The 25,347-nt window shown below is 48.9% G+C and overlaps 1 protein-coding gene across 1 annotated transcript in view; it reads right to left on the reverse strand.

The window, feature by feature from the left end:
* The window catches only part of CACNA2D2 (calcium voltage-gated channel auxiliary subunit alpha2delta 2), a 148,295-nt gene that overhangs the window by 78,775 nt on the left and 44,173 nt on the right, over positions 1 to 25,347 (reverse strand). Inside the window, exon 3 of the mRNA XM_088527153.1 lies at positions 10,223 to 10,339. Within this exon, the coding sequence (XP_088383279.1) occupies positions 10,223 to 10,339 (117 nt within the window). The remainder of the gene's footprint in view (positions 1 to 10,222; positions 10,340 to 25,347) is intronic.

Genomic DNA, 25,347 nt, shown 5'->3' on the forward strand with positions numbered 1-25,347 from the left:
CAGCCCAATGCAGCTCTGATAGACTTGTTACAAGCAGCTGATTGCCCCTGATTAGATTAGACAATAAGCAATAGCCCTGGTGTGCGCGCACCGCTCGGCTCCCCTCCGCAAGCTGCGAATTACAATTCCAGACCTGGGGGACTGGATTCAAATTGGATTACTGGAGCAGGTCCAGCACAACAGCAATTGCAAGGCAGAAGACACACGCACAAATAAGTGGAGATGGCCGGCCAGGATTGGATTAGGGATGAATTAAAAGTAGAATTAAAACAAAAGCCACCAAATGGCACTCACCAAAAGGAGAGAGAAGGGTGGATTTGTCACTATTAATTAGCCAGGCAAAGAGATTATACCTTTGAATGCTCTGTACTTCCCCTTGGTACTTCTTCCAGCAGCGCTGGGGAGGGAAGTCCTGCACGCGCACGGGGCAGCAAAGCCAAGACAAAGGCCACATCCGAGCTCGGCTCAACTACACGTATTCCTTCTTTCCTCTCCCACTGCCACGTGAAACAGGCAATATATCAGTTTGGATACTGACGATACCCAGCAGAACAGGCATGATCGCCCACGGGTTTCTTGCATGTATGGGGCCTCCAATATCATGTGAAACCTACATGTTGACCTGCAACTGGAAAACCCATCACTGCAAGTGCAGCAGCTTGGGCAATCAACCACCCCAACCTACTGCAGGACCACATCTGAGGGGCCTCTCCTGTCCTGGGACCTCTAGTTAAAGCCAGTGATGATGGGTCCCCTAATCCCTGGAAAAACCTTCTCCTGGCAGCTCAGTGGTGCTGGAAGTGCAAGTTGCTGTCGTTAGAGGAGAAATCCAAAGCAACTCCAAGGTTGCCATTAATAGGTTCATGCTCTTGTTAAATGTTGACACCATCCACTGACTATCCTCAAGGCCACATGTCTCCAAGACCAGGGGTCAGAAACATGCCGAGAAATGCTTCGCCACATGCCAATTTTTGCATTTTATGCAAATGAAACCTTTTATGGTCCCTATCCAGGAGCTGAAGAGCTGATTAAGACTCCGTTCACCAAGGACCTGCAAGGGAAACCTCAGGGCTATCAGAATTGTTAAAGGCATAAACGTGTCCAATTAAATCCCCTGTGCACTCTTGATATATGCTTGTGCCAGACGTAAACGGAGCTTGGAACTAGTCCCAGCTGAACAGTAACACGCTGAGCATTCAGCCAGGACTACAAGCACAACCGGCCTTAGCTTCTACCTCCTGCAAGCACCCAACTGACCAGCTATCCCCCGAGAAGCCACCCTGCTAAATACCCCATAATAATGCACCAAACTCCCACCTCCTCGCCTGCCAGAGCGTCTTGAAGCACTGCAAGCCACCAAGTGCACTACACCACCGCATCACCACGACGCGGCAAGAGAAGCAGGAACACAAAACGCAGGGTGGAGGTGGAAAGCAGAGGCAAAACCGAGAAGCCTGTTCAAGGCAGTAAGAAAACCCAGGCCTTACTCATCGCCACATCAACCATCCCTCCACTGTCTGCACACCAACTACCAGCAAGTGCTGGCCTAGGAGCCAGGGCAAAGGAAGGCGGGAATGCTGCAACCTGCCCAGATTTTGGTGCCCCAGGACACCCGTGCAAGCAGGCTGCCAGGTGGGCTTTCAAAAAAGCATGTTAAGTCCCTAGTGTTTTGTGTTTATTTTTCTGCCAGAAGACACTGCTCAATGCAAGTTCCACCCCCATCGCAGGAAAAAGTCTGAAAACATCCAGCAAAATATATTTGGGAATCTCATATACCTTAAGAGAGAGAACAGCAGTACTGACCCGACCATGACCAAGTCCTTCCTCTTTTTTTTGCAAATACTTTTGCCACCCTGGAGGAATTTGCTGGTGGTATATGCATAACAACAAAAACACAGAGCTAAACTCAGCAGTTACAGAATATATCAAACCCACAAGCTTTTCTCTTAATTAATCAAATATTAGTTTCTAAGCAGCATTAGTTCTCCCACTGACACAGAATTAAGCAAGAATTATATAAAATACACACTCACCCCTCATTAAATCCTTCAAGCCATGAAATATCACCTTGCTACATATCTATTCTATACTTATCATGAGCACCTGAAATCTTCATCAGGTCCCCAAATGCTTCTTGTCGTACAGTAAATGCAAAAAAAAAAAAAAAAAAAAATCATCCCTTTCGGTCCTGCTGATACAGCCTGGAGAGCTGCTGGACTTGGTGAGCACCTTGCTCCAGTGAGACCCCCATATGCACAAGATGAGGGCATCTCCGCTCTCCAGGAGGACGAGGAGGTATTTCTTATTGCCAGGCTCACCCATGGGCACCTATCATCATGCAGACCCTGCAGCATCTAGGAGCTCCATTGCATCTAGCTGACACAAAGATGCAGAAGAGAAGGGATTACAGCACGATGGCCCATGAGCAAAACTGGCAGGACTGCGACACCACCAAACCGGCTGCGCCGTTCTGTTACGGATCAAACGTCCTTCATCTCTCCAGGCTGGCACTGGAGAGGACACAAGAGCACACACTGGAAATGGGAAAGGGGAGGGCACGCAAACAGATGCATTAGGAAGAGTTTATGGGTTGGCATATCCAAGTCACATTTGATACTTACTGCGCACAGCTGAGATCCAGGGGAAACGTAACGAGCGGTACCTTCAGCTCAAAATGTCACCAGTCATATACAGCACAAAGCTAGAAACGCTCTTTGGGAAAAAAACCCACAAGTGCAGCTGTGCCAACCTCGACACCTGGACAAGTGTGGAGGCTTGTTCAAAGACAATAGTACCTTGTTAGCAGATAGTTAACCACAAGGGTGTCAGTCTTTGCAGCAGATGGGGGACAGAGCCGAGAAAGACGAGGACTGAGGAACACCTCCCCCTGCCTCGTGTGCGACGTGTCTTGCCAGAAGAAAAGAAACAAAGCCAGACAACCGCGCAGGTGGCCAGATGCTGATTGGTTGTGCGCTTTGCAACACTTGTGTTAAGAAAGTATAAAAAGAAGTCGGTTTGGAAATAAAGTTGTCTCACTCTGCACCCCAGACTGAGTCCGTTTCTTCACAAGGTGCAACAAATGGCGCCCAACGTGGGGCACGAAGACTAGCTGTCTCTCCGGTTGCACCGCCCAGCTGAACTCCCGGGAATCACGCTGAAAGGAAGCGTAAGGATCAAGCTGAAAGGAAGCTTACTTTGTGTGCACACTAAAAGCCTCTTGAAAGGAAAGAGGTAAGCGGCTGGGAACTATGGGTTCATACCTAATGAAGGAACAAAAGGACGATTTAGAAGCTTCTCCTAAAAACTTGAAACCGCAAAGAAAAAAATTAGGTGAAGAAGAGCTGCAAAAGGTTCTTGCATGGGCTTCTAAAGACGATCCTTCGGTGAATAGTAAGAATGTTTTTAATCTGGAAAGATGGGACCAAATTGGGGTCCGACTGTGGGATAGTGCCACGCGCGGTGATAAGGCTGCTGCTAACCTGTTGCCACAATGGCGAGTTGTACTCGAAATATTGAAATCTCATAGTGGGTTGCAGTCGAACATAAATGACGGGATCGGGGCCCCTGCCATCCCCTCCGCGCCTCCTTTACCTCAATCGTGTCCTGATGAGAATCAGAAAAGAAAACGTGCTGCAAAAGCCTTTGCGGTACTGCCACCTGATGAACAGGACGATGATCCTTTTGGTCCGGGTCCTATTGACCCTGGAAAGGAGCCAGACCTATACCCCCCGGATCCTCACGATAAATGGGCCTCAGTAAAACGAGGAGCAAAACAGGCGGGGGATGTGGGCATGCTGAAAGCCTTTCCCGTTATCTGTGCACCAGACCAGAATCCGCGTTGGGAAGGTTTGTCGTATAATCTTATTAAGGACGTGCGACGTACGGTGACAGATCATGGCCTTGGCGCACCATATACCACCCACCTTATACAATCTCTTTGTGATTCTTCGGTTTTTACTCCCCATGATTTTAAAACTTTGTTTCGCCTCATTATGACTGATATGCAATACACGATGTGGGAATCGAAAATGAGAGAGCTTGCTCGAGCTCAGGGGGAGGAAAACCAGCGGCTGTCGAAAAAAGGTCCTTTACGGGCTGTTACTGTGGACGTGCTAATGGGGGAGGGCGATCACAGTGCTACAACAGCACAAGCAGAAATCCCCCCTGAGGGCTTGCAACAAGTTAAGGCACTTGCTCTCCGCGCCCTTAAGGCCGTTCCGGAGAGTGGTAAACAAAGACAACCTTTTGTTAGCATAAGACAAGATGCGAATGAGCCATATATGAAGTTTTTGGATCGGCTTAATGAGGCTCTGGAGAAACAAATTGATAATGAACAAGCACGAAGCTACATTTTTAAGCAACTAGCAGTTGAGAATGCTAACCCTGATTGCCAGAGAGTTTTGCGGCCACTAAAGGATCCTACTATTGATGACATGCTAAAAGCATGTATTAATGTCGGTACCAAACAGTATGAATATTCACTGATGGCCGAAACATTTGCAACAATGTCTATGAAAAGGCCATGTTTTGCTTGTGGCCAATTTGGGCATATTCGTAAATACTGTCCGAAAACACAAGCAAACAAAGGAGCGCCTGGACTATGTCCGCGCTGCCACAAAGGACAACACTATGCTAATCAGTGTCGATCAAAATTTGATAAGGAAGGTCGACCGCTAGCCCCTTCGGGAAACTTCAAGCGGAGCGCGGCAAGGGGTCGCGCCATGACGGCAAATCACCCCTCGGAGTGGCTCCCACCGGGAAGCAGCCGCCGCTTGTGCGCCAGCACAAGCGGCAGCGCCGGGGTGGACCTGGCCACCACAATAGAAGTGCTAATTACTGATACATCAGTTGTGCTAATTCCAACTGGTGTCCACGGCCCCCTGGGGCGAGGAATGGCAGCACTATTGATTGGGCGATTTTCAACAACGAGACTTGATTGCTGCAGAGCAAAAGGAAACAGCAGAAGAGGCTCTGCATCAGATTACGCGAGCAGCATCAGCTGCAGGATTAAGAATTGCGGAAGATAAAGTACAGGAAAGTCCGCCTTGGCGATATTTAGGATGGAGAATTTCTGATCATCAAATTCGACCACAATCATTGACCTTAAAGACAGACATAAGGACTTTGAATGATCTTCAAAAACTTTTGGGAACTATTAATTGGATCCGTCCCTCCTTAGGAATTTCCACAGAAGAATTACATCCTCTATTTAAGCTCTTAGAAGGAGACACGAGTTTGACATCCTCAAGAAAGCTCACTCCTCCCGCGCGAGCTGCGCTTGGTAAAGTTGTGGACAAATTAACCACTCAGACTGTTCACAGACGAAAGCAGAATTATCCTGTCAGTCTTTTTGTTTTTTATTCTAGCTTCCAACCTTATGGCCTATTAGCACAATGGATACCACAGGACGCATGTCCATTAATAATCTTAGAGTGGGTGTTTCTGCCTCATAATTTTGGCAAAACTGTCACCACCGCTATTGATATGATTGCAATGGTTATTCAAAAAGGAAGAGAGCGTTTGATGTTTCTAGATGGCACAGAGCCTAATATTATTTATTTACCACTTGATACAAAACAATTAACCTTTTTGACTCACCAGTCTTTTGTTTTTCAGTGTGCCTTGGCAGATTATCCAGGACAGATAAGTATTCACTTTCCAGGACATAAAATCATACAGTCTTTCAACTCTCTTTCTCTATTACCTCTTTGCCATTTGAGCCTTACGCCAATACCTGATGCTCTTACAGTATTTACTGACGGCTCGGGTAGGACAGGTCGTGACCAACATTTTGATTCACAGAGACAACACAAAGTTCAGGATAAAGCCCAGGTTATCATCAAAAACCCACAGACAAATCAGTGGGAAGGGCCTTTTTCTTTAATAACCTGGGGTAGAGGACCTACATATGGGTAATTCTGGCCAATCAAATTTGACAGGACATGTTATACTATCTAGTCCAGTAAATCCGTTTGTAACCTGTCTAGTAGGACAGCCTGTTGATGTTTGGCATATTTCGTTTATTGTTAGTGTGCCTGCTTTGTTTCTTGTTATGTGTTTAAGGATAGATCATTTAATTAAGTCATGGCTGTTCAAACAAAAACAAATAAAGAAGGGTGAGATGTGGAGGCTTGTTCAAAGACAATAGTACCTTGTTAGCAGATAGTTAACCACAAGGGTGTCAGTCTTTGCAGCAGATGGGGGACAGAGCCGAGAAAGACGAGGACTGAGGAACACCTCCCCCTGCCTCGTGTGCGACGTGTCTTGCCAGAAGAAAAGAAACAAAGCCAGACAACCGCGCAGGTGGCCAGATGCTGATTGGTTGTGCGCTTTGCAACACTTGTGTTAAGAAAGTATAAAAAGAAGTCGGTTTGGAAATAAAGTTGTCTCACTCTGCACCCCAGACTGAGTCCGTTTCTTCACAAGGTGCAACAGACAAGCACTTCAGATAGGCCAGCTAGACCATCAAAAAACAGCGGGGCAACGGGAGCCCGGCCAGCCTTGTGCCCACTGAGCTCAATGGCCAGGAACCATCCACCACGACGCCGACGGTCCCGATGGCTGGGGCTGCCCACAGCGATGGGCAGTGCCCAACAGCCAAGGCCTGGGCTGCCCAAACCCCTTCCATCTCCGTCATCCCACGTCAGCTAACACGAGAGCGTGCCGACATTTGTAGGGCTTTTTATGGATAAGGAGGACTCTTTTAGAGATGGGGGAAGAACAGCAATTTAAACAGCAATCTTGAGGCAGGTCACTGGGTATAAATAGCTCTCTTTAGGGTATAACCCACACAGTCAGCCGGGGATGTGCCGTTCTCAGGAGGCAAAGCAAATTGTCTGTGGTTGAATATGCAAAGGATGAAGCAGGCATCATCCAAAGCAGCCTTCACAAAAACGATATCAGAAAAGCAGAAATAAGCCTAAAATATAACCTAGGTGGAAACCTAAAGTTTCCACCTCTTAGCGCACTCTTCACTCAACTCCCTTCACTCACTGGGATATTTGTAGACCAGCAGGAGAAGGTGGAGCACTACTAGATGAACAGTGGAGACCTCTTGATCTTGGGTTTTTAGATTTTTTCTTCTCCCTGTGCAGAGAGGCTGTTGTGGCAATAGAAGAATTTGGAGGTGTGGAGCAGAAATAAGGTCAGCAGCTCCTCAGCTGCTTGCTCTGACCATACCGAAGTCTTTCATCACCTCAGCAGCCTCTCCTCTTGATCCACACAGCACAGCATTTCCAGCACAGGCACAGGAACGAGCATGGATTGTAGAAGCCACCTCTGCGGCCACAGTCTGCAGAGCAGGAGGCAAAGGAAAGCAGAATGGTAGGAGGTGGCAAGGAAGAGGACACCAACACGTGTTCTGGGCACAGTCTTCATTCTATGGCGTGGGGAACGCAAGGGATGGGATTTGATGATAGAAGATGCTTCTCCTAATGCCCCTTATCTTCTCCTATGCTTCTTCTCCTTTCTACTGGGAACCAGCTCATCTTCAAACTCACTGTTACCCACCAATCTGCCACCAAGGGGAGGAAGGGAAGGTCTAGCCACTAGTGGCACAATCCTAGAAAGGTTGCACCAAGAAAAGAAAGTACAGGAGAAGCAAGAAAAACATCCTCCAGTCCTGGAACTCCAACCCATAAAGCACCATCCAGAGCAACTTTTCCCTGGCTCACTCAGGGCTCCGACAGCAGCAAATCCCAGTGGGACAGGAGACACTTGGAGCTGCTGAAGGAGACACCAGAGCATCAGGAAGACAGAACTAAAATGGTTGGTCTCCTAAACAAACTGAAAGGAAATGCAGCCTCATGGCACAAATTTCTCTGGGCACATGTTCAGCCAAGGAAGGGTCTGAACACACTGAGATGAAAGAAGAGACAGGAGACTTAAGTCAAACAGAAGAAAAGTGACAAAAAACACACTTGGCAAAGCAGCAGCCTATTCAATTCTAGTCTCAGATGATGTCAAGCCATGAGCCAGCCAACTGTGATTCCCAGCACAAGGAAAACACAGCAGGAATAACACAGACATTAACTCCCTAGTAGTCCTCTGGAAATCTGCCACCTCTTTCCTTTCCCAAGGGTAAAGAAAAACATTATTCTTCGCTCTGGCAGAGGCAAATTCATTTGCACAGACATGAAGACACACTTGAATTTGTAAATTTGTACCCACCTAGGAACAGACCTGCTTCCTTACTCCTCATCATCTGCAAGGGGCCTAGAACCTCCTCATGATGCAACAGGCTGGGTAAATATGTCATCTCCTTCAAGAGATGATCAAACCTTCAGCAATGCCCAATACCTCCATTTCACACAGCAGTAGCTGCAGCTTTGGGGACTGGAGAGCTTTTGTTCTTCACCTTGGGGAAAGGATGCTGGAGGATACGGGGCAAAAGAACAGACATGACTTGGACCAGTAGTGGCTTTCTCTGCACTGTGGGAGTCAGCGGTAGAAGTCCCCCTCAATCCAGCTGTAGATGCTATTCTCCAGTACCAGCTGGTCCAGGTGGGAATTGGAGATCTTGCTCAGAATTTTTCTGTCCCAGGAAGAACCTGACATTGGATAAGATGGTCTGGAGCAAGAGGGAAAGAGTCACCAAATAACCACCTCCTTACAGACATCTTACTCTGGGAAGCAGTTACCCCTGTGCCCCACACCTGACTCTGGTGCTCTGGATCCTGCTAGTGCCCATCACTGCCACCAGGCAGCACCAGCCCGTGCTGTCAGAAGCTGACAGCATCACCGAGGCTGGTTTCTTTGTGTCTGGTTTGAGTTCTAGCACTGAGACACAAAAGGAAGAAAACTATGTATTATTAATAAAGTGCTCTGCTCATAGCTTAATCACATTAATATTTTTGCTTGGAAACAGCAGAAAGCAGGCTCTGATGGCTCAACTGAATCACCACCTCATCAGAATACCACTCCTGACTGCGCATCCATCATGTGTGCCCAAAGGCTATCCAGCACCTTCCTGCAAAGCCTCATTGAAGCACAAGCAATATCCCTTCAGCCTCCTACAGAAAAGGAGGAGAGGGAGGCAGAGAGGCCTCTTTGCAGTGAAGTACATCAGCAATGCAACAGTTCATACTCTAAGGAGAGGCTCCATTTCTCTCTCTTCACCTGTCTTCACTGATACATGGAGTCTCACCTGACTCAGATGCTGAAAAATACATTCTGAGAAGTCATCACTCATGAGTCACAAGAGAAAGGGAGGAAATGACTCCATGAGATATGATTCAACTAAGCAGAGAGCTGACACAGAAGAAAACACAGGTTGGAGAACAGAAAAATATCTGTGGGAACCCCATTGCTTGTAGGGAGCTTTGTACAATGTGTTCCTGATCCCTACAGCAAGGGAAAATTCAGTAGATTCAAATCTATTTCCCTAATTCCGGATTTGGATGTCAACACCACCAATCCGAGACTGAATATTTACAGACAAACTGGTTGTAGGAGGCTGCTCTTCCAGTGACTGTGCTATGAAGAAGTCCTCTCAAAAGGACCTGTATCACTTTGCGACCGGGAGGGTATTTCCATTTCTCCAAGCAGGCGATTACTCGTCTCTGCTCCAGCGGCAGAGCGCAGCCCCGCTGCCGACAGGTTCTCCGGAGCCCGCGCCGAGCAGGCTACCTTGCTGCACTCCGGATAAAATGAACTCATTTAAAAAGGAGCATTACCAAATAGGACAGTAGATTGAAAACGTACGTGGGCATCCATGAGGCCAACTCACATATGCAGTCAATCACAGGATTCAAGTGCCAGTCACTAGCACGCAAACAGTTCATGCTCTCCTTAACAGGGGAAAAAAAATGCTTGTTTTAAGTGTTCTCATAAGTCATTGTAGGGAAGCTAAAGCACCTCTGCTCCTTCTCCCTGCACAACCAGTCAAATGGCTAGGTAGGATTTGCTCTCAGGCTTTTATAGTTGCTTCTGCTCCTGTGGCAGCACCTTCGAGTGTCAACATGACAGTGAAAAAGAGATCAGAAACCAGAAGATTCCCATACTAGACCCTTACATGAGACTTCTCAGCCTTAAACCCTAAACATACTCCAGAAAACATTCATATGAACCCGTGCAATTGCAGGAGATGCGGTTTCTAGAAAAAAAATAGTCATAGAAACCACTGACAGCAAGATCATAATGCTACCCCAGCATCAAAACTGAGCATCACCCTAGAACTGAATATATCGGTTAAAGGATTAGCATATGAGGTCCAGCTCCTTACCTTTAAGGCACGGACTTTCTTGGCCAAGAGACTCTCAATGTCTCCTGCAACCTTCTCCACTAATTTCCTGGGCACGTTCTCCTTGACCTCAAATAGGTTTCTATTCTCATTGTAGATCTACAAAGGGAAATAAGAGAAAGACAATCAGCATAACAGAAAAATACACAAACAGTCTAAACGGTCTTCCCAAAGAAAGGCTGTCCCCCAGCACATAAGCTTTGGAAGTGAGGGGAGCAAGAAGAAGTGCTTTGCAACCAGGAGCTGTGTGATCCACTGCCCATACCTCAGGTTTGATCATCTCTTCCTTCACACCTGCAGGCCACAAGCACCCACCTCTTGCTCACAAGCAGAGCTGCTCACAGCCCTGCACGTGTGCTGAGCCAAGCCAGCAGGGCAGGCCAGGCCACCACGTTTCCTCCCACACATTCCCTGCTTTAAACCCGTGCTCAGGCTCCAAGCTCGCAGCTGCGACTCACGGCTTGCTCTTCCAAGCCACATCACACAACCATGGAGGACAGCGCCAGCCCCAAGGGAAGAGCTGCTGGCACCAGCAGCACGAGAAGGATCAGTCCCAGGAGCGAGAGGCTCCGGCTCCTGTAACCGGTGAAGCAGCAGGGACTGCATTGACAGTGTCAGCACAGGACAGCTCAACCACTAACACCTCGGTGGCCTCCTCAGGGCATCTCCTGGACCTGTCAGTTCAGCATGCCTGCCAGCTCAGGTGCCACCAAGACAAGGAGCAGGAGGATACTTATATATAAGTATTTACAATCACCTGAGATATTAAAAGACACATAAGACTTTTTGATTAAGTTACTTGAAAGGAGCTATGCAAACAGCATAGCATCTCTTTCTTCTCCCTGAATCTTTTGGCTACTTGTAAGCAAACATCTGGAATTCCAGGTCTGAAGATCACCGACAGCAGAACACCCCTCCAGGGAGACCTGGACCGTGCCCAGGACACAGCTCACCTTCCGCTAAGGGGCTGGCTCCTGCAGGAGCTTCCACGCTCCTTGGGAGATCCATCACATCCCCTTATCCTGCCCACAGACACAAATAGAGGAGAGAACTTTCTCTGGAGCTTCAGTAGGGACAAATCAGCCTGCCTACCAAACTGCCAGTTTGCTCACCAGGATCTGGACCTGCGGTGACTGGAACTGCCACTTCGGAAGAGCAGTGCAGGCTGTGAAGTGCAGTCCGACATGACCTTCACTTTGTGCCTATATCAGTAGTCAAGAACAGGATGGAAACACCACAGAAAACAGCCTCCTGACATGCTCTCAGACTACACATTCCATCCTTTTTCTTTTCCAGAAACTCACCAGCAGGAAGCGGCTCCGCTCAATGGAAGGCAGCTGGCAATGAATCCAGGAGCCCGAGTAGGGAACTCATCCCTCCTCCTGCAGCCTCCGCTTTCCTTTCACGGTTTAACAAAGCGGTTCCAGAGGCTGAAGCCACAGGAGTATGTTCTGAGGCTAAGCTACAGGGTGCTCTTTCGGCTTTGCACAGTCCCTCCACACCTACAGGCTTAATCTTGAGGCTTCAGCTTTGCTTTAAGACTCTTGCTGCAGCTCCTATTTTTCCCAAGCCTTTGGATGAGCCAGCTCCTTCTCTATCCTGACAAATTTCTGACAACGCTCCTCTCGGCAGCCTTACATCCAGATACACCACTCCAATTCCAGCTCTGCCCCAGGCATCGATTTTTCCAAAAACCTCTAGGGATTTAAGTAATGTCACCCAGGCTGCTAGCAGTGACATGCACTTCAAACACCTGCAACTCCTCCGGCCTCAGAAAACAGCCAGAGCTTTGCTCTATCACCCTCTCCTGCTCTCGCAGGTCTACTGGCTTTCAAGGAAGAGTAAGAACCACCCCCAAGCGCAGTGTTTTGCAGTCAACCTGATTTCCACCCAAGTCATTTTTGTCCCCAAACTACCCACATTCCACATCAACTTCACGGAAACCCAGAACAGCTGAGGTTGGAAGGGACCTCTAAAGACCATCTAGTCCAGCCCCTGCCCCAGCAGGGACACCCAGAGCACAGGGTGGCATCCAGGTGGGTTTGAAGATCTCCAGAGAAGGAGCCTCCACAGCCTCTCTGGGCAGCCTGTGCCAGGGCTCTGGCACCCTCACAGAAAAGAAGTTCTTCCTCACATGGAGATGGAGCTGCCTGTATTTCAATCTGTACCCATTACCTTTTGGCAGGCCCTTTCTAGCCCCACTCCCCATGGGGCTCCAGCCTTTTTCTCTCTTAACCCTACCTATAGCCCTAAACATTTGGCATCTCCTGTCTTACTACAGTGGTTGTTACAGGAGGGCAAAGATGCCAAGAGAATGATTAGTAATTTCACCCTTTCTAGAGGCAACCTCATACTCCAGCAGTAATAATATATATTATTTAAGGTATTTTTCATTTTTGAGCCCCACTGCACCCCACCCCTTAGCAGACTGAAAGGCCCAGACTGCCAAGAGCAAGGGATCCTGTGCTAGGGAAGAAACCTCCCGTCGGTGCAGGAAGGGTTAAAGCCAGCAGAACAAAGCAATATTCTCTCACGCTCTTTCCTTCCCTTTGGTAAGTACCAGCATAACAAAATAATGTGTTTGGAAGGCGCGTGTGCGCTACCTCCAGCTGAGCGGCAGCAATTAGGAAAGCAAAAGAAGAACAATCTTCAAGGAGAAAGCTTTGGGTAAGGAGGGCGTCCTGACATTAGTATTTTCCTATTATGAAACAGAAAATGGGCTCCCCTATTGGTTCCAGGCAGAAACAGTGACTGGCCACAAGGGAGAAGCAGGGAAAAAATATCCAGAGTCAACCCAAGCCGCTCAGGAGCTGCTCCTACCTGCTCTCTGCAGGTTAAACCTCCTCAGCTAAACAGTCTATCTCCGTTAATTAGAACCATTCGATACCAATTAATAGTGACCACAGATGCACAAGCATATATTAGATAGGCAGCGCTCCACACAGTTAAGATAACATTATGCTTTGCTCTGGCTTGTTTAAACTCAGACAGGTTTAGCTCATCACCGACATTTTCCATATGGGGTTTTTCCTGGGACTGAATTAAGGGCTGAATTTCCTCATCAAAAAGGTGCCTCCCATTTCATGGGAGAATTGCTGAAATTCTCCTAGGACCCTGTGGGCTTGGAATTTGCAATAGCAGTGGCCCAGGATCAGCATGCCCACCAAGTCCACGCAGGATGCTCAAGTGAAGCCTGTGCTCTCAGTCTGTGGGAAAGGGGGAATATTGTTGGTGTGCGCTTGGTAAACGGTTTCCACTGGAATATTTGCAATGCCTTTGCATGTCCTATCCCCTTATAGCCTGCACATGTCACCCAACAGGCAGAGCGGGCATATGGCAATGCAGGAACACAAGAGTAAAGCCAAATTCTTCTTGCAAAGCTCCATATATACATAGATATATACATATTTATATCTATAATATATAAAATTATGTGAGATGACAGGGGCGATTAAGCCCCTGCATCAGTCTTGCTCAGCGTGGGGATCAGGGCAGGGAAGAAGAACCCAGCAAAGTAAGCTGGTAACTAGCAAGAGTAGGGGGAAAATACTAACAGACAAAACAACAAAAATTACTGAGCTGAAATTAAAATGAAATGAGGGTAAGGGTGGGGACGAAGGAGGGAAGACACCAGAGACAACCCACAACCTGTAAAGCTTCATCCCAAACATTTCAAAGCACAGTGCAGCTGCAAGCAGCCGAGTACATGATATAAGCCAAAGCACTAAGTAGCCTTGCTAAAAAGCAGACGCAGCCAATTATCAATACACATTCACAGCAGCGACTGGATAATCGAAGAGGAAGATCTGATATAGCCTCAGAACATCCATTCTCCACATTCAATTCTTTGTCTTGCTCCTAATGCACATTAAACGATGCTCATCTGTGCTATTAATTCCCTCTGAGCCTATATACGCAGTGAGTTGTCAGGGTTTAGGAAAGCACTTGCCACTACCCAATTCCCTACACATGCACCAAGCAACTGGGCCTTAGCAGAGCCCCAAAAGGGGGTGGAAATAATCATATTCCCACAGCGGCTCCTTCATGGACTTGCTGAGACATCAGGAAGAAGTCGCAGCACCTTCCCAGGGCTCAGTTTGATCATAAATATTAAGGAGAACCTATGCTGCTCGGATGCACATATGCTCTAAGCAAAGGGAATTAGGTGGTAGAGCAGGGCTGTCTGATGGGTTAGACCACCAGACAAGAGTGGTCTAGGCCGTTTGGGGTCTCATCTCATCAGCACCTGCTGTTCACACCAATACATGCTCCATCATCCGCCTGCTTGGAGCCTCAGCTCCCCGCTGCACCAAGCATCTCACCCAGAGCCCCTCTTGGGCTCCTGCTTTCCTGCCCTGCCTTCAAACACCCCATGCAGGTCATCAGGGCTCCACATTCAGGCTCTCATTAAAACCTCCGACTACAAAATTGATCATTCTAGAAGCTAACAGAAATATTGCAGTACTTGGTGGCCCCTGAAAACTTGGAGTACTGTGAAAACAAGGGAAATAAAATATAAATCTCGGAGGGGCAATGCCACAGGATTCAGAGGACTAAATAACCTAGTAGCAAAGAGAAGCCTCATCTACTGTTTTTTTAAATAAAGTCTCAGAGTTTCTAGGCTGTCATGACTTGAGATGAAGGTTGGCTCACAGCTTTAGAAAGCATGGCCTGACCAGGCTGTAATGGGGGACCTGCCACTTCCCCAAGGTTAAAGCCATCCCAGCCAGGGACAGCAGGATGCCTGGGAAATGGAATGGACTCGTGCTCACTCAAAGGCACAGAACAGACCACCTGGGACAACAACGGAGCCTAGGAGTCACCTGCAACAGAAGGGACCAGCAAGATCACCCCGAGGTGCTGCACCCTCCAGCAAGGAGCCGTGTGTCCGGGTGACACGGAGGAAGCCGAGCGCAGAGTCCTGCTGGAGAAGCAGGAGCGCTCAGGGCTGCAGGGAGCCCCGAGGCAGCACCAACCCCACGTCCCGTCCCCACTGCACCTCCTGCTGCTCAACCCCCGCGCCTGGCACTCATGCCCCTCGCGGTGACTGCGATCACTGGAGCGCCCGTGCTACGCCGGCAGCCTGTCAGTCTCCGTGCAGCATCAGGGATAATCAGGCAGGCAGCGAGGGGAGCGACAGCGGCATTGCCGCCGGGACGGCCCTGTCGTCTGCGGCACGAGCAGGACTGCGAGGACAGGGCAAAAGCAGCAGCCTTGTGCAGAGGCAGCCAGCGGCAGGAAGGTGGCAGGTCCCCATTTTCCCTGCTAGAAGGCAGCACAGGGCTCCAGGGACAGAGGGGACACCAGCCCACACTTGCAGGGAAGGGGAGGTGGCAGCATCCTGCCCTGCATTGCACCAGGCACCCTTGTCCCCAGCCACAGCAGCAACCAGGACACAGGTCTTGCTGCTGGATGCAGGGCCAAGCCTGCTACAGTCACACACAAGGAAACAGCCACAGCATCTCCAACACCCAAATGTGTTCAGAGACCACAGGACCTCTAAATACACATGCATGCAGCAAGACAGGGCAGGGGGGAGTCCGACTGATCTGCAGTTCTGGATGGTTATCCTTGGCTCTCCTGGTTATCGGGGTCACAATAAGAAAAGCTTTAGCTTTTAGGAACACCGCACTTTTTCCACCTCAACGCTTCCCTTCAGGATCTACCCAGAAAAACTTTAATCGCTGTGATTAAAGTCATGTCTGTGGAGAACAGCTGTACTCCTTCAGATCACAGCTAAAATTGCACCTCCGATGCTGTAGGAGGGAGGCTGCTGGAGATGTTCTCTGCTGCTATATTTTATCTTTATGCTATTTCTATCAGCACTGTTGTCTCTGCGCTATGAATTGCACTGGGCTCACCCCACGGCCCCTACCAGGATAATCTCTTACCCTATCAGGGCCAGGGACAGATCAGATCAAGGAGTGCATTGATAATGCATGGCAAACACACACAGGCCATGAAGCTCCCCAATATTCCTACACGTTGGACTTAGCTTGGCTGAAGTCACTTCCCTGTTGGCTCATCTATGAGCAAGAATTAAAACCAAATTCAGATGGGAACAGCAGAAGTTGGAAGCTCTTTTTCAGGTAGACATGGCCATGCTCTACCAAAGTACCACCGCACTGGGCCCATTGGCATGAACATCCTGGAGCTGGGAGGAAGAGGACACAGCAGGAAAGGCTCCTGGAGACAGGGAACATCGCTGCTCTTCACCGCCTGCAGAAATACCCTGGGAAGGTGCCATTTTCCTGCTTGCTTGGACCATGTGACCCAGCCTTCAAGGCTCTCGGACCCTCAGACACGTTGCTTTAGGTTAGCTCGAAAATAATCAGGAAACCAATTTTCTCAAAACGGCTCTACCTTCTGTGCCAGAAAAGCTGCTTCTAGGAAGGGCTGTGAAAAGAGGCTGTGCTGTGCAGGCCTCATTAACACCGCTAACTCGCAGCCACATCTTGCAGGCTTTTCTTCTAGCTACATGCAGAAGAAGTGCTATTTACCTCACGTTGCCTTTTATTCTTATTGATGGCTACCACTGGCCAAATTCAGCTCTCAGCTGCTCTGATGTAAATTTAGGCTAACTCCGCTGACATGGAATTACACTAAATCTCTCATTAGAGCTACAGCGATTGAAATCTAGGGCAGCATACATCAGCAATATCAACAGTTACCCTGCTTTCTGCAGAGTAATGATCTACTAAAAAAATAAGATTTTTAAACAGCAACTTTGCAATTCTTTTTATTTACCTTCTGATGGAGGCTTGGGGGCTCTCTCTGATCTTCAGGGAGCCACGTTTACAAGCTTTCCTCCTTAATCGTAAGCACTAGGAACACTTCTGAAAATGTTCTGACTCATTCAGAGCCAGGCTGGAAGAGACCCAGTCACCTAATCCAGCCCTCCAGCTCGATCCATGTCACCCGTGTGTCCAAAACAGGCCCATGGCCCCATCTTACCCACTGCTGGTGGCAAGTCCAAGCCTTCCCCAAGTGATCTCCCCCAGCACTTTCCTTGACAACTTGTTAGAAAAATTAAGTTCTGCCTTACACCACAGCATAGAGAGAAAAGATTTCTAGCTATTTTCCCCCATGTTTTTCCAACCTGTTATGCAGTCTCCTGTTAGCATTTCTTGCTACCTAAGCCAGGAAGCTCAAGGAACTGAGGCTTGAACAAAAGAATATGCTAAACACTCCAATTTTAAACAAAATTGAGCATCTGGGATGCAGTCAGCTGAAGTTCTCAGCTTGGTTCTGCCTCCCCAAGCCCAGTAGCAAGGCCCCAACAGCAGCACCAAGTTCTCCAGGAGAGGAACCATGCCAGGGTTTCAGCAGAGGCATGGGGCAGGACTGGCAAAGCCCCACACGCAGTTGGCCAGATGCACCTTCCAAAGGCAACCTGCAGAGAGCCAACATCTGAACAGAGAAAGACTTCTAAAAGACTTAGAAAGCTCCCAGCACCACAGAATAAGGCTGGAAGCATCACACAGGCTGTCCGGCAAGCTGAAGGTAGTAGGATATTTGCAGTTTCTAACTTAATGATACATATTTATAATGATTTCGCACATGTTTCTTTGACCAAATCTGTAACATATCAGGATATGTTACCACATCTTCACGAGACAGAGGATTCTGGTGCTTTACTATCCTAGGAGGAAGCTTTGTACATACCTAACCTGAAAATCCATTCCTGCAATTTAGAACAATGTCTTTGGTGGAAATATCCAGATTTAAAGAAGGGGTGTATCTGCCTTTTGATGCTGTATATTTGAAGACCAAGACTCTCACTTTATTTCCTCCCCTGCTTAAAAAAAAAACAAGCCATCCCAAATTCATTTCTTCTTCCCCCATAGATAAATGCTTTTCAGAGTCTGGTGTCTTGGGTCCAAACTAAAATTCTACAAGCAGAAAGTGAAGCTGGCAGATACTTCACTGGGTTGTCATTCAAAACAACTCTCAAGATACCTGGGCATTTATCACACCGGGGGCTTCTGAGCAGATGCCCACAGCAGATCAGAGAAGGAAGCGCGTGCCTTGGACCCTAGTGATGGGGATGGAAAACAGAGCAGGATCCCAAGCCTTCAACATACCACGTTTCTGACACAAGGGTAGAGTGACAGTACAAGAGCACTTGGATTTGGGGAGATCCAAGATGCCAGATGTGTTGGCTGCTGAGGGGTGGGCCGGGACCCTGCCTGCTGTCTGCCATGGCGGAGATCAGCACCCACCTGCGCAGCACCTCACCCTTCCTCTTCCTCCACCTCCTGCATCTTCACAGACCCCAAACACTGGATTATGTCACTGCAAAGCCAGGGCTGTCAGAGCTGTCTGCTAACCCCAAAGCGCTGCTGCAGGCCCCCACTTGTGGCTAATCCCAGGTCATGCAGGTGCCACTGTGGCATCATAGCCCCGGCAGTCCGCAGAGGAGCCCGTCAAGGGGAAGAAAGTGCAGAAAATAGCAATACCTCCTAGCAGAGCAGCAAAGCATCCTTCCCTGCCCCAGCCTCATTCTCCATCAGCTACTCGTTCACCTGCAGCTGTGACAAAGCAGCAAAGTCACTCCTGGCCTTTCCTGCCTTCTCCCAGGTATCGGCCAGAGCAAGGGAGCTTGCGCTCCTGGGAGGGTGCTCCTCATTCCAGGAAAAGGACCAGGGCAAAGGAGCAATCTCAGCACTTGCAGGATACTGCTGGTCCACACAACTCATGCAGGTGGCCTCTTTGTCAGAGGCCATGGTGCAAATTCTGGCCGGGGAACACGCAGGAGGTTCCTCTGCCAGGCTGGGAGAAGCAGAGGGGCAGAAGCGGGTCCGTATGCAAGTTCCTGTTCCTCAAACACCCTTAGAGGGGACAGCAGGACAACCTACACTGGCTGTGCACTCCAGCTGCTACAAGCAGGAGCAGAACTCTGGTCTGCCTCAAGGCAGACCAACAAAACACTGAGATTCATTATCTTTAAGGCAACACGTAGGTGGCTTCTCGCATACCCAGGGCTGGGGTCCTGCCACTTTGGTCTCAGCTAACGTAAGGAAAGGGGATGGATTCGGGGCTCCTCTCTGTACAGGGAAACATTCTGCAAGTGCATCAGGAACCATGTACAGGGTAGTATTAGTCTCCTGCTGTTCCAGCACAAAGTTAATCAGGGACAGAAATTAATCCCTGCTGACAGCATGTTGCCAATTGCTGATTTCATCCCCGTTTGCTTGCAGCACATCAGCAAGGGAATGGGAAACTTGTAGCATGGACAAACGTGCCACGAGCTGCCTGCCTTGGAGAAGGCACACGCATGCAGTGGACACAGAGTCACCTATACACAGAGCAAGGAAAAGGAAGGCTTCTCCACATCTCCTTAGCACTGTCTTAAACTGCCCCCCTCAAAATAAGGAGGGGGTTTGGGAAGGAGAACAGTCATTTGCTTCACAACTCACTCCTCCATTTAACCCTGTTCTCTTTCCTACCATTTGAAAGGCCCCTCGTGCAACTCATCAAAACACTTTTCATCAAGAAAATCCTCTGCCTCGAGTGATCAATTAGAGGTTTCCAATATAGCCAGTGTCATAAGTTAAGAGAGCCGGAAGGAACTCATAAAACTGACAGGTCCGATCTAACACAGGCTACTGGATTGCTTGAATTAATTCCTGCTGAAATGAGACACTAAAACATCTGGTTGATGGAAGCAATTGGTCTTAAAAACATATGGACAACAATCAGTCACAAATCCATGCATAGCTCCCCAGAAAGGTTCTTGGGCTACCAAGAAGGGAACAGCCAACAGGAGGCTGCCTTCACTGTAAGCATTGGCTGCAGGGAAAGCTGAAGGCCCAGGGAGGGCATCAGAGGGGAGTGCTGACGGCCCCGTTCTGAGGGCCTGAAGAGACAAAAGGCTGGTGGATGCACCATGAGGTCAAAAAAGGCCCCAATATTTCTTAACTTGATAAAATAACGTAGCCTTGTTATAGCATCTCTCCTCTTCAAAAGCACAAGGTTGCAGCATCCTCCGCTGTGACCAGTCCTGGGAGCACTTGAATCAATTACCCCAGAAAACAGAGAAAATCTCCTAAAACAACTAAGAGGGAAACAGCAGAAAATAGACTCCAAACCATAAAACCACGAGGGGAGCTGTGGTGTCGTTATTCCCCGGCCCGTGAGCTCCAGTTCCCCAGCTCCTTGCCCAGCTCATGGCAGATGGGTTCTCCTCTCCCACGGAGAAGGATCTGGGCACGTGCCTGGCTGCAGCTCACGGAGCTCCGTGTCACCGGCTGACCACATCCTGGCACACCAGCCATGGAACACAGGCAACGGGCCCTTTCCTAAGGAAACGGCCAGTGCTCGCGGCTCCTGCCAGCGTAGCTCCTGCCCTCCGGCAGCCTTATTTTGCCAAGTCTGTTCGGTATTAGGCCAAGGAATTTCAGAAGCCAGTGGTTTTGCAGGGGATCTGCTCAATAGCGCATAATTGACTCTTGTTTCCAACAATTAAATGCTCTCAATAGAGATGTCCGTTTTTAATGCTTTTTATAGTCTTACTAATGAATTAAGCCAAGATAACACCAGATAGTTCCCAGATGAGAGAGACAACTGTCAAGTTGATGAGGATTTTACAGATAGATTTTTCTTTCCTTTTTTATGAACTCTGAAAAAAATCATAATGACAACATACACAAGAAAGCAGAGATGCCTCTTCCTCCTTGAAAAGCCATAGAACAATCTCTCCAGGAGATTCCTTTCCCAGCTATACTAGTTATTACTGCCTCTGCATGGTTTCTAGTTATGTGTGCCTTTGAAGAAAGAGCCAGGGGGAAACCCAAGTTCATGAAACCCCTTTACCTCAACCTCAGAATGGTTCTGCAAAAAAAAAAAAAAAAAAAAAAAATTAATGAAGTTACCCATAAAATTTAAGTGATTAACAGCTTATTAATTTATTAACTTGAAGGCAAGTCACCAAAGAACAGAGGAGCAGAACAATATTTCTAGAGACCATGGGGATATTTGCTTACGGACACTAATGTTCTCACTGTTTCTGTTCCCTCTGCCTCTCCTCACTACCTTTCCAGTTCATGGATTCGTGCCCAGATCTCCCATGGACATTGCTTCCTTAGGGTCTGTCCTCTGAATTACAGCGAGGTCCACCCCTGTTCGCACAGTTTGGGAGGGAAGGCAAGTTCTGGCCAGCCCAGCTGCAGAGTGCTCCCAAAGGAAGGGGACCATGGATCCTGCTGAGGACACTACCCTGGTTGGTTATGCAGGACCACTGAGAAGAAGGACAGAGCCATTGAGTCACAAGGAATATTCTGGAGGGGAACTTAACATTTGTCCCTTCCCGGTTGAGCCACCCAAGGCCCTCTCCCCACTCCTCCCCAGTGCCATCTATACCACCAGCCAAGTGTACTCCAGGTCACCTTTCCCCACACAAGCTGGGGACTCAGCTCAGAGCTGGTTTGCAGCCTGTCCCATGGTCTTTGCAGTCTCATCTCACCTTCTGGGAAACCCAAGAAAGGAAGGCAATCGAGAGCACCACTGAAACCCTTCACACGCAGCACACAGGGAGAACAACAGGATGACACACAGCAGAGGAAACCAAGCCTGGGAAGCAGGGCTGATCTGCTCAGGAATTCAGCACAGTTTGCAGGGCAAAGATGGACAGATGCTAGGGTTGAGCTGAGGAGCTTTGCACAGCAGATGGTCAAGGAGCGGCAATTTGCAGGTAACCTAATAATCAAGTAGTCACATCAGCAAGGATAGGAGCCACAGGGTCGCAAGGGGCTGGCACACTTCCCCCACGTCTCTAGAAGTCATTGGGCAGCATAAACCAAGGACATTAACCACATAGCTCAAGCTGACAGCAGCTTCCCTCGGAAGAAATTACCATGGGCCACAACCAGGAGCAGCAGCTACAGAAAGACGTACAATTCTTGCAGTCTCCACAATCCAAGACGATGTGTGCCAAAAGGGCAGTCACATCCTTCCCTTTTCCACTATTCCACATCTCCTCGCGTGCGAGCAACGGCATCGCTCTGCGGTAAATCTGCTCAAGCCATTGATCCAAATAAACTAACGCTACAGAAATTTCTAGAAACTGAAACACAGCCCAAGCTCGGAGCAGTACTGCCACAATGCACCAGCTTGAATTCCTTGGAATGAGGGTCGTCTGAACGTCACCAGGAATGGGAGACCAGTGCACGAGCAAGAGACGAGACAAAACCCACAGAACAAAAGCTCTCCAGTGAAAATTTAGAAAAAAGGCACTCAAGAATGATGAAATGCTGGCACTCACTCACTCCAGCCCCCAACAACAACGAAAAACCCTGTTCAGATTTTTTTTAAAACTGTCACAAAATGATGTAATGCATATAGTGTAATTATGCTTAAGTGCTTTCCATGTTAAATGTCATTTCAGTTATCACTTTTTAAATGCAATTTTTATTGAGTGCACAATAATAATTTAGCAAGTAAACAGGCAAGTTACAAGAAAGAAGTGGAAGTGCAGGGGGAGGCAGGAAAGACTCAAGTGTGACAATAAAATGTACCCCAGTGCATGGAGCTGTTACTTCTGAAAGCTTGGAAAGAATTATATAAGAAAAAAGCCATAAATTACAAGGTTGCCAAATGCAATAAATTACAGTCTCTACAAAAGGCAGATAATGGAAGTGAGAAAGGATAATGGGAAGGGGGAGGAATCCACATAATTTGTCACCACTGACCCCAGACATCTGCATAAAAAAAATGCACCAGAAACACTGGACATTTCCAATTCCCTGCAAACAGCTGGCCTCGAAAGCCAGGAAGGAGGTCAGCGTGAGGGACAGTCCCCTCCACCCACACCCAAACACAGGGAATCTCCCTGATTCGAGGCATCTGTTTTCCCTCAAACATGAGGTCTTTGCTGCGTCAGATCTACCTGAGGCATCAGATGCTCTTCAGGCAGAAAACCTGCGGGTGTCCTTTGTAGAAGCTGCTATACAAAGAGGCATGAGAACTCTTAAATCAGCTATTAAATACAGGCTTTGAGAGTCATGATGCTTCCCCCTCTTTCTCCTGACCCCTCATCAGCCACCTTCTCAATTCCACACAGTTGACCGCAGGTAGGTGAAGCTTTAACCACTGTTGAGGAGAGATGTAGCCAGAGATGACAAACATGGGCCCACAAAGCAAGGGAAACCTCAACCCACTCGCCCAAGGAGCCTTTTGCAGCCTCAACGCATGCTGAGGACGTCAAAGCCACATAGAGGAGGAACAGGAGCCACTTCTTGGGCCCAGAGAAGAAGCGTAGGGCGATGCCGTGCCAGGCATATGGAGACACGGATCCCTATTGATTTCACAGCCTGCCGGGTCCTCGGGAATCGATACAACCAGGGTTTTGAAACAAAGCTGCTGACAGCAAGGCAAACCCGCTAGAGTAAAACCAACAAACGAGGTGAAGGCAGCCAAGTTCTGAGTGCAGAGATGAGCAGGATCTTAATCTCTGGAAAATTAAATCAGGAGAAAATGGAACTGGCACAGATCTTGGCTGACACAAAGCAACCTCCTTTCAGGAGGTCACGTGCCAGGTTTATTTGATTAAAACTTTTCAGGATGGAGAGATACGGACAAGGAGGGGAGTGTTTTCATTACCGAAGTGGGAGTAAGGAGGAGGTAGCACGTGGCTCCTACACATCCATTTTCAGCACTAATGCTAGCAAAGTGTCCCCAGGGATGGGAGCAAAGTGGATTTGCAGGTAATTATTTCCCCTCCCCAGGGACTGCACTTCTTTGCAAGAGCTTGAGGCAGGTTCCCAGGCGCCCATTCGAGCTCCGGGCCTACCCTGCAAACCCTGGAGTGGTCTGGCAGCCGTTTTACAGCCTCAGAGAAGAGATCCAACCTCAACACTTGGAGCACTCTACTGCAAGCCCTAGATGTTCCTCAGGCAGTGCCAAACAGGTAGGAACCATCAGGCACTGTCAATGGCTCCTTTAGGGCCTTCCTGAAATGAGTTTGGCAGGTATCAATTTAACTCCCAATCTGTCCACTCGTTTCTCTGCCCAATTGGAGCCGCCACTTCTGAACGTGACTAGAAGTGCCGCCGGGCTGTGCTGGGCAGTATCATGAGAGTCAGTGAGGAGGAAGAAACCAGCCTCTTCATCCATGCAGACAGATGGGCAGAGAGACAGGGCAAGCCTGCCCTGCTCGTGCTCATGCTTCCACTGCGGGAACAGAGGGTGGGGAGACACGAGCAGCAGAGGCAGCCGTGGCAGAGGGGTGCATATGCCTGCCGTTCCCTGGAGGAAGCATCCAGACCAGGGTGCGTGAGTGCAGCAAAACGGGCCAGTCACTGGATCTCTTTCTGCCCAGTCTCCCAGAGGAACTGGAATGAGACCATGGTGGCTGCTCCACATGACCCAATCTGTCTGGAGTAAGAATAAAAGTCTTGCAGATACCTGGGGGTGACCAGCCAGCATGGTAGGGACTGGACTAGACATGCCACCCAGGAAGAAGTTGGGGAAAAAACTTCCAAAAAGTGAAATAGATTGGAAGTCCTACTGCCCTCTCTGTGCATGGCTCCCTGTCTGGGATTTGCAGGCAGGCACTGTCACAACTCGCTCACTGCACGGTCCTCAGGTCGGCCCTTGTCCCAGCAGCTCCCTCCACCCTCTGCCATCCTCCCTCCATGCCAGCGCTCTGCTCCTCCTCTCCCAGCTCTCCTGCAGCTCTGCTCCCCAAGACCAGCTAAGAAGGACAGTGCTTTTAGCACCCCTTGAGCTTGTTGAGCTCCTCAGCTTTGTGATGCCAAGTGAAACAGAGTCACTGAGCTTCACTGGAGGCGCCTGGAGGTGCCACCAGCCCAGGCAGCTCCCCCAACACTGGCAACCACTCAGTCAGGATGCTCCTCTGCTCACTAGTCACTGCCCCCCCACATACAGCAAAGCCACCCCCCAATGACTACCTGGAGGTAAGCAGGAACCAGGACCCTCTAAGCAGATCATGGCCCAAACAATGGCTAGGCCCCTAGAGCATCCAGGCCTTCACGCTGCCCTTGCCTCCTCATGTGCTAAGAAATACCAAATATTCTGCAGTTCTCCTTGCAGCAGTTTGCTCCAGCGGTGCTTAAGTTACCGGCTCCACCAGCACCGAACGGGCCACG

The sequence above is a fragment of the Tinamus guttatus genome, unplaced genomic scaffold, assembly GCF_059628265.1.
Source record: "Tinamus guttatus ecotype Peru unplaced genomic scaffold, ASM5962826v1 Tinamus_guttatus_pri_ptg000026l, whole genome shotgun sequence".
Classification (NCBI taxonomy): Eukaryota; Metazoa; Chordata; class Aves; order Tinamiformes; family Tinamidae; genus Tinamus; species Tinamus guttatus.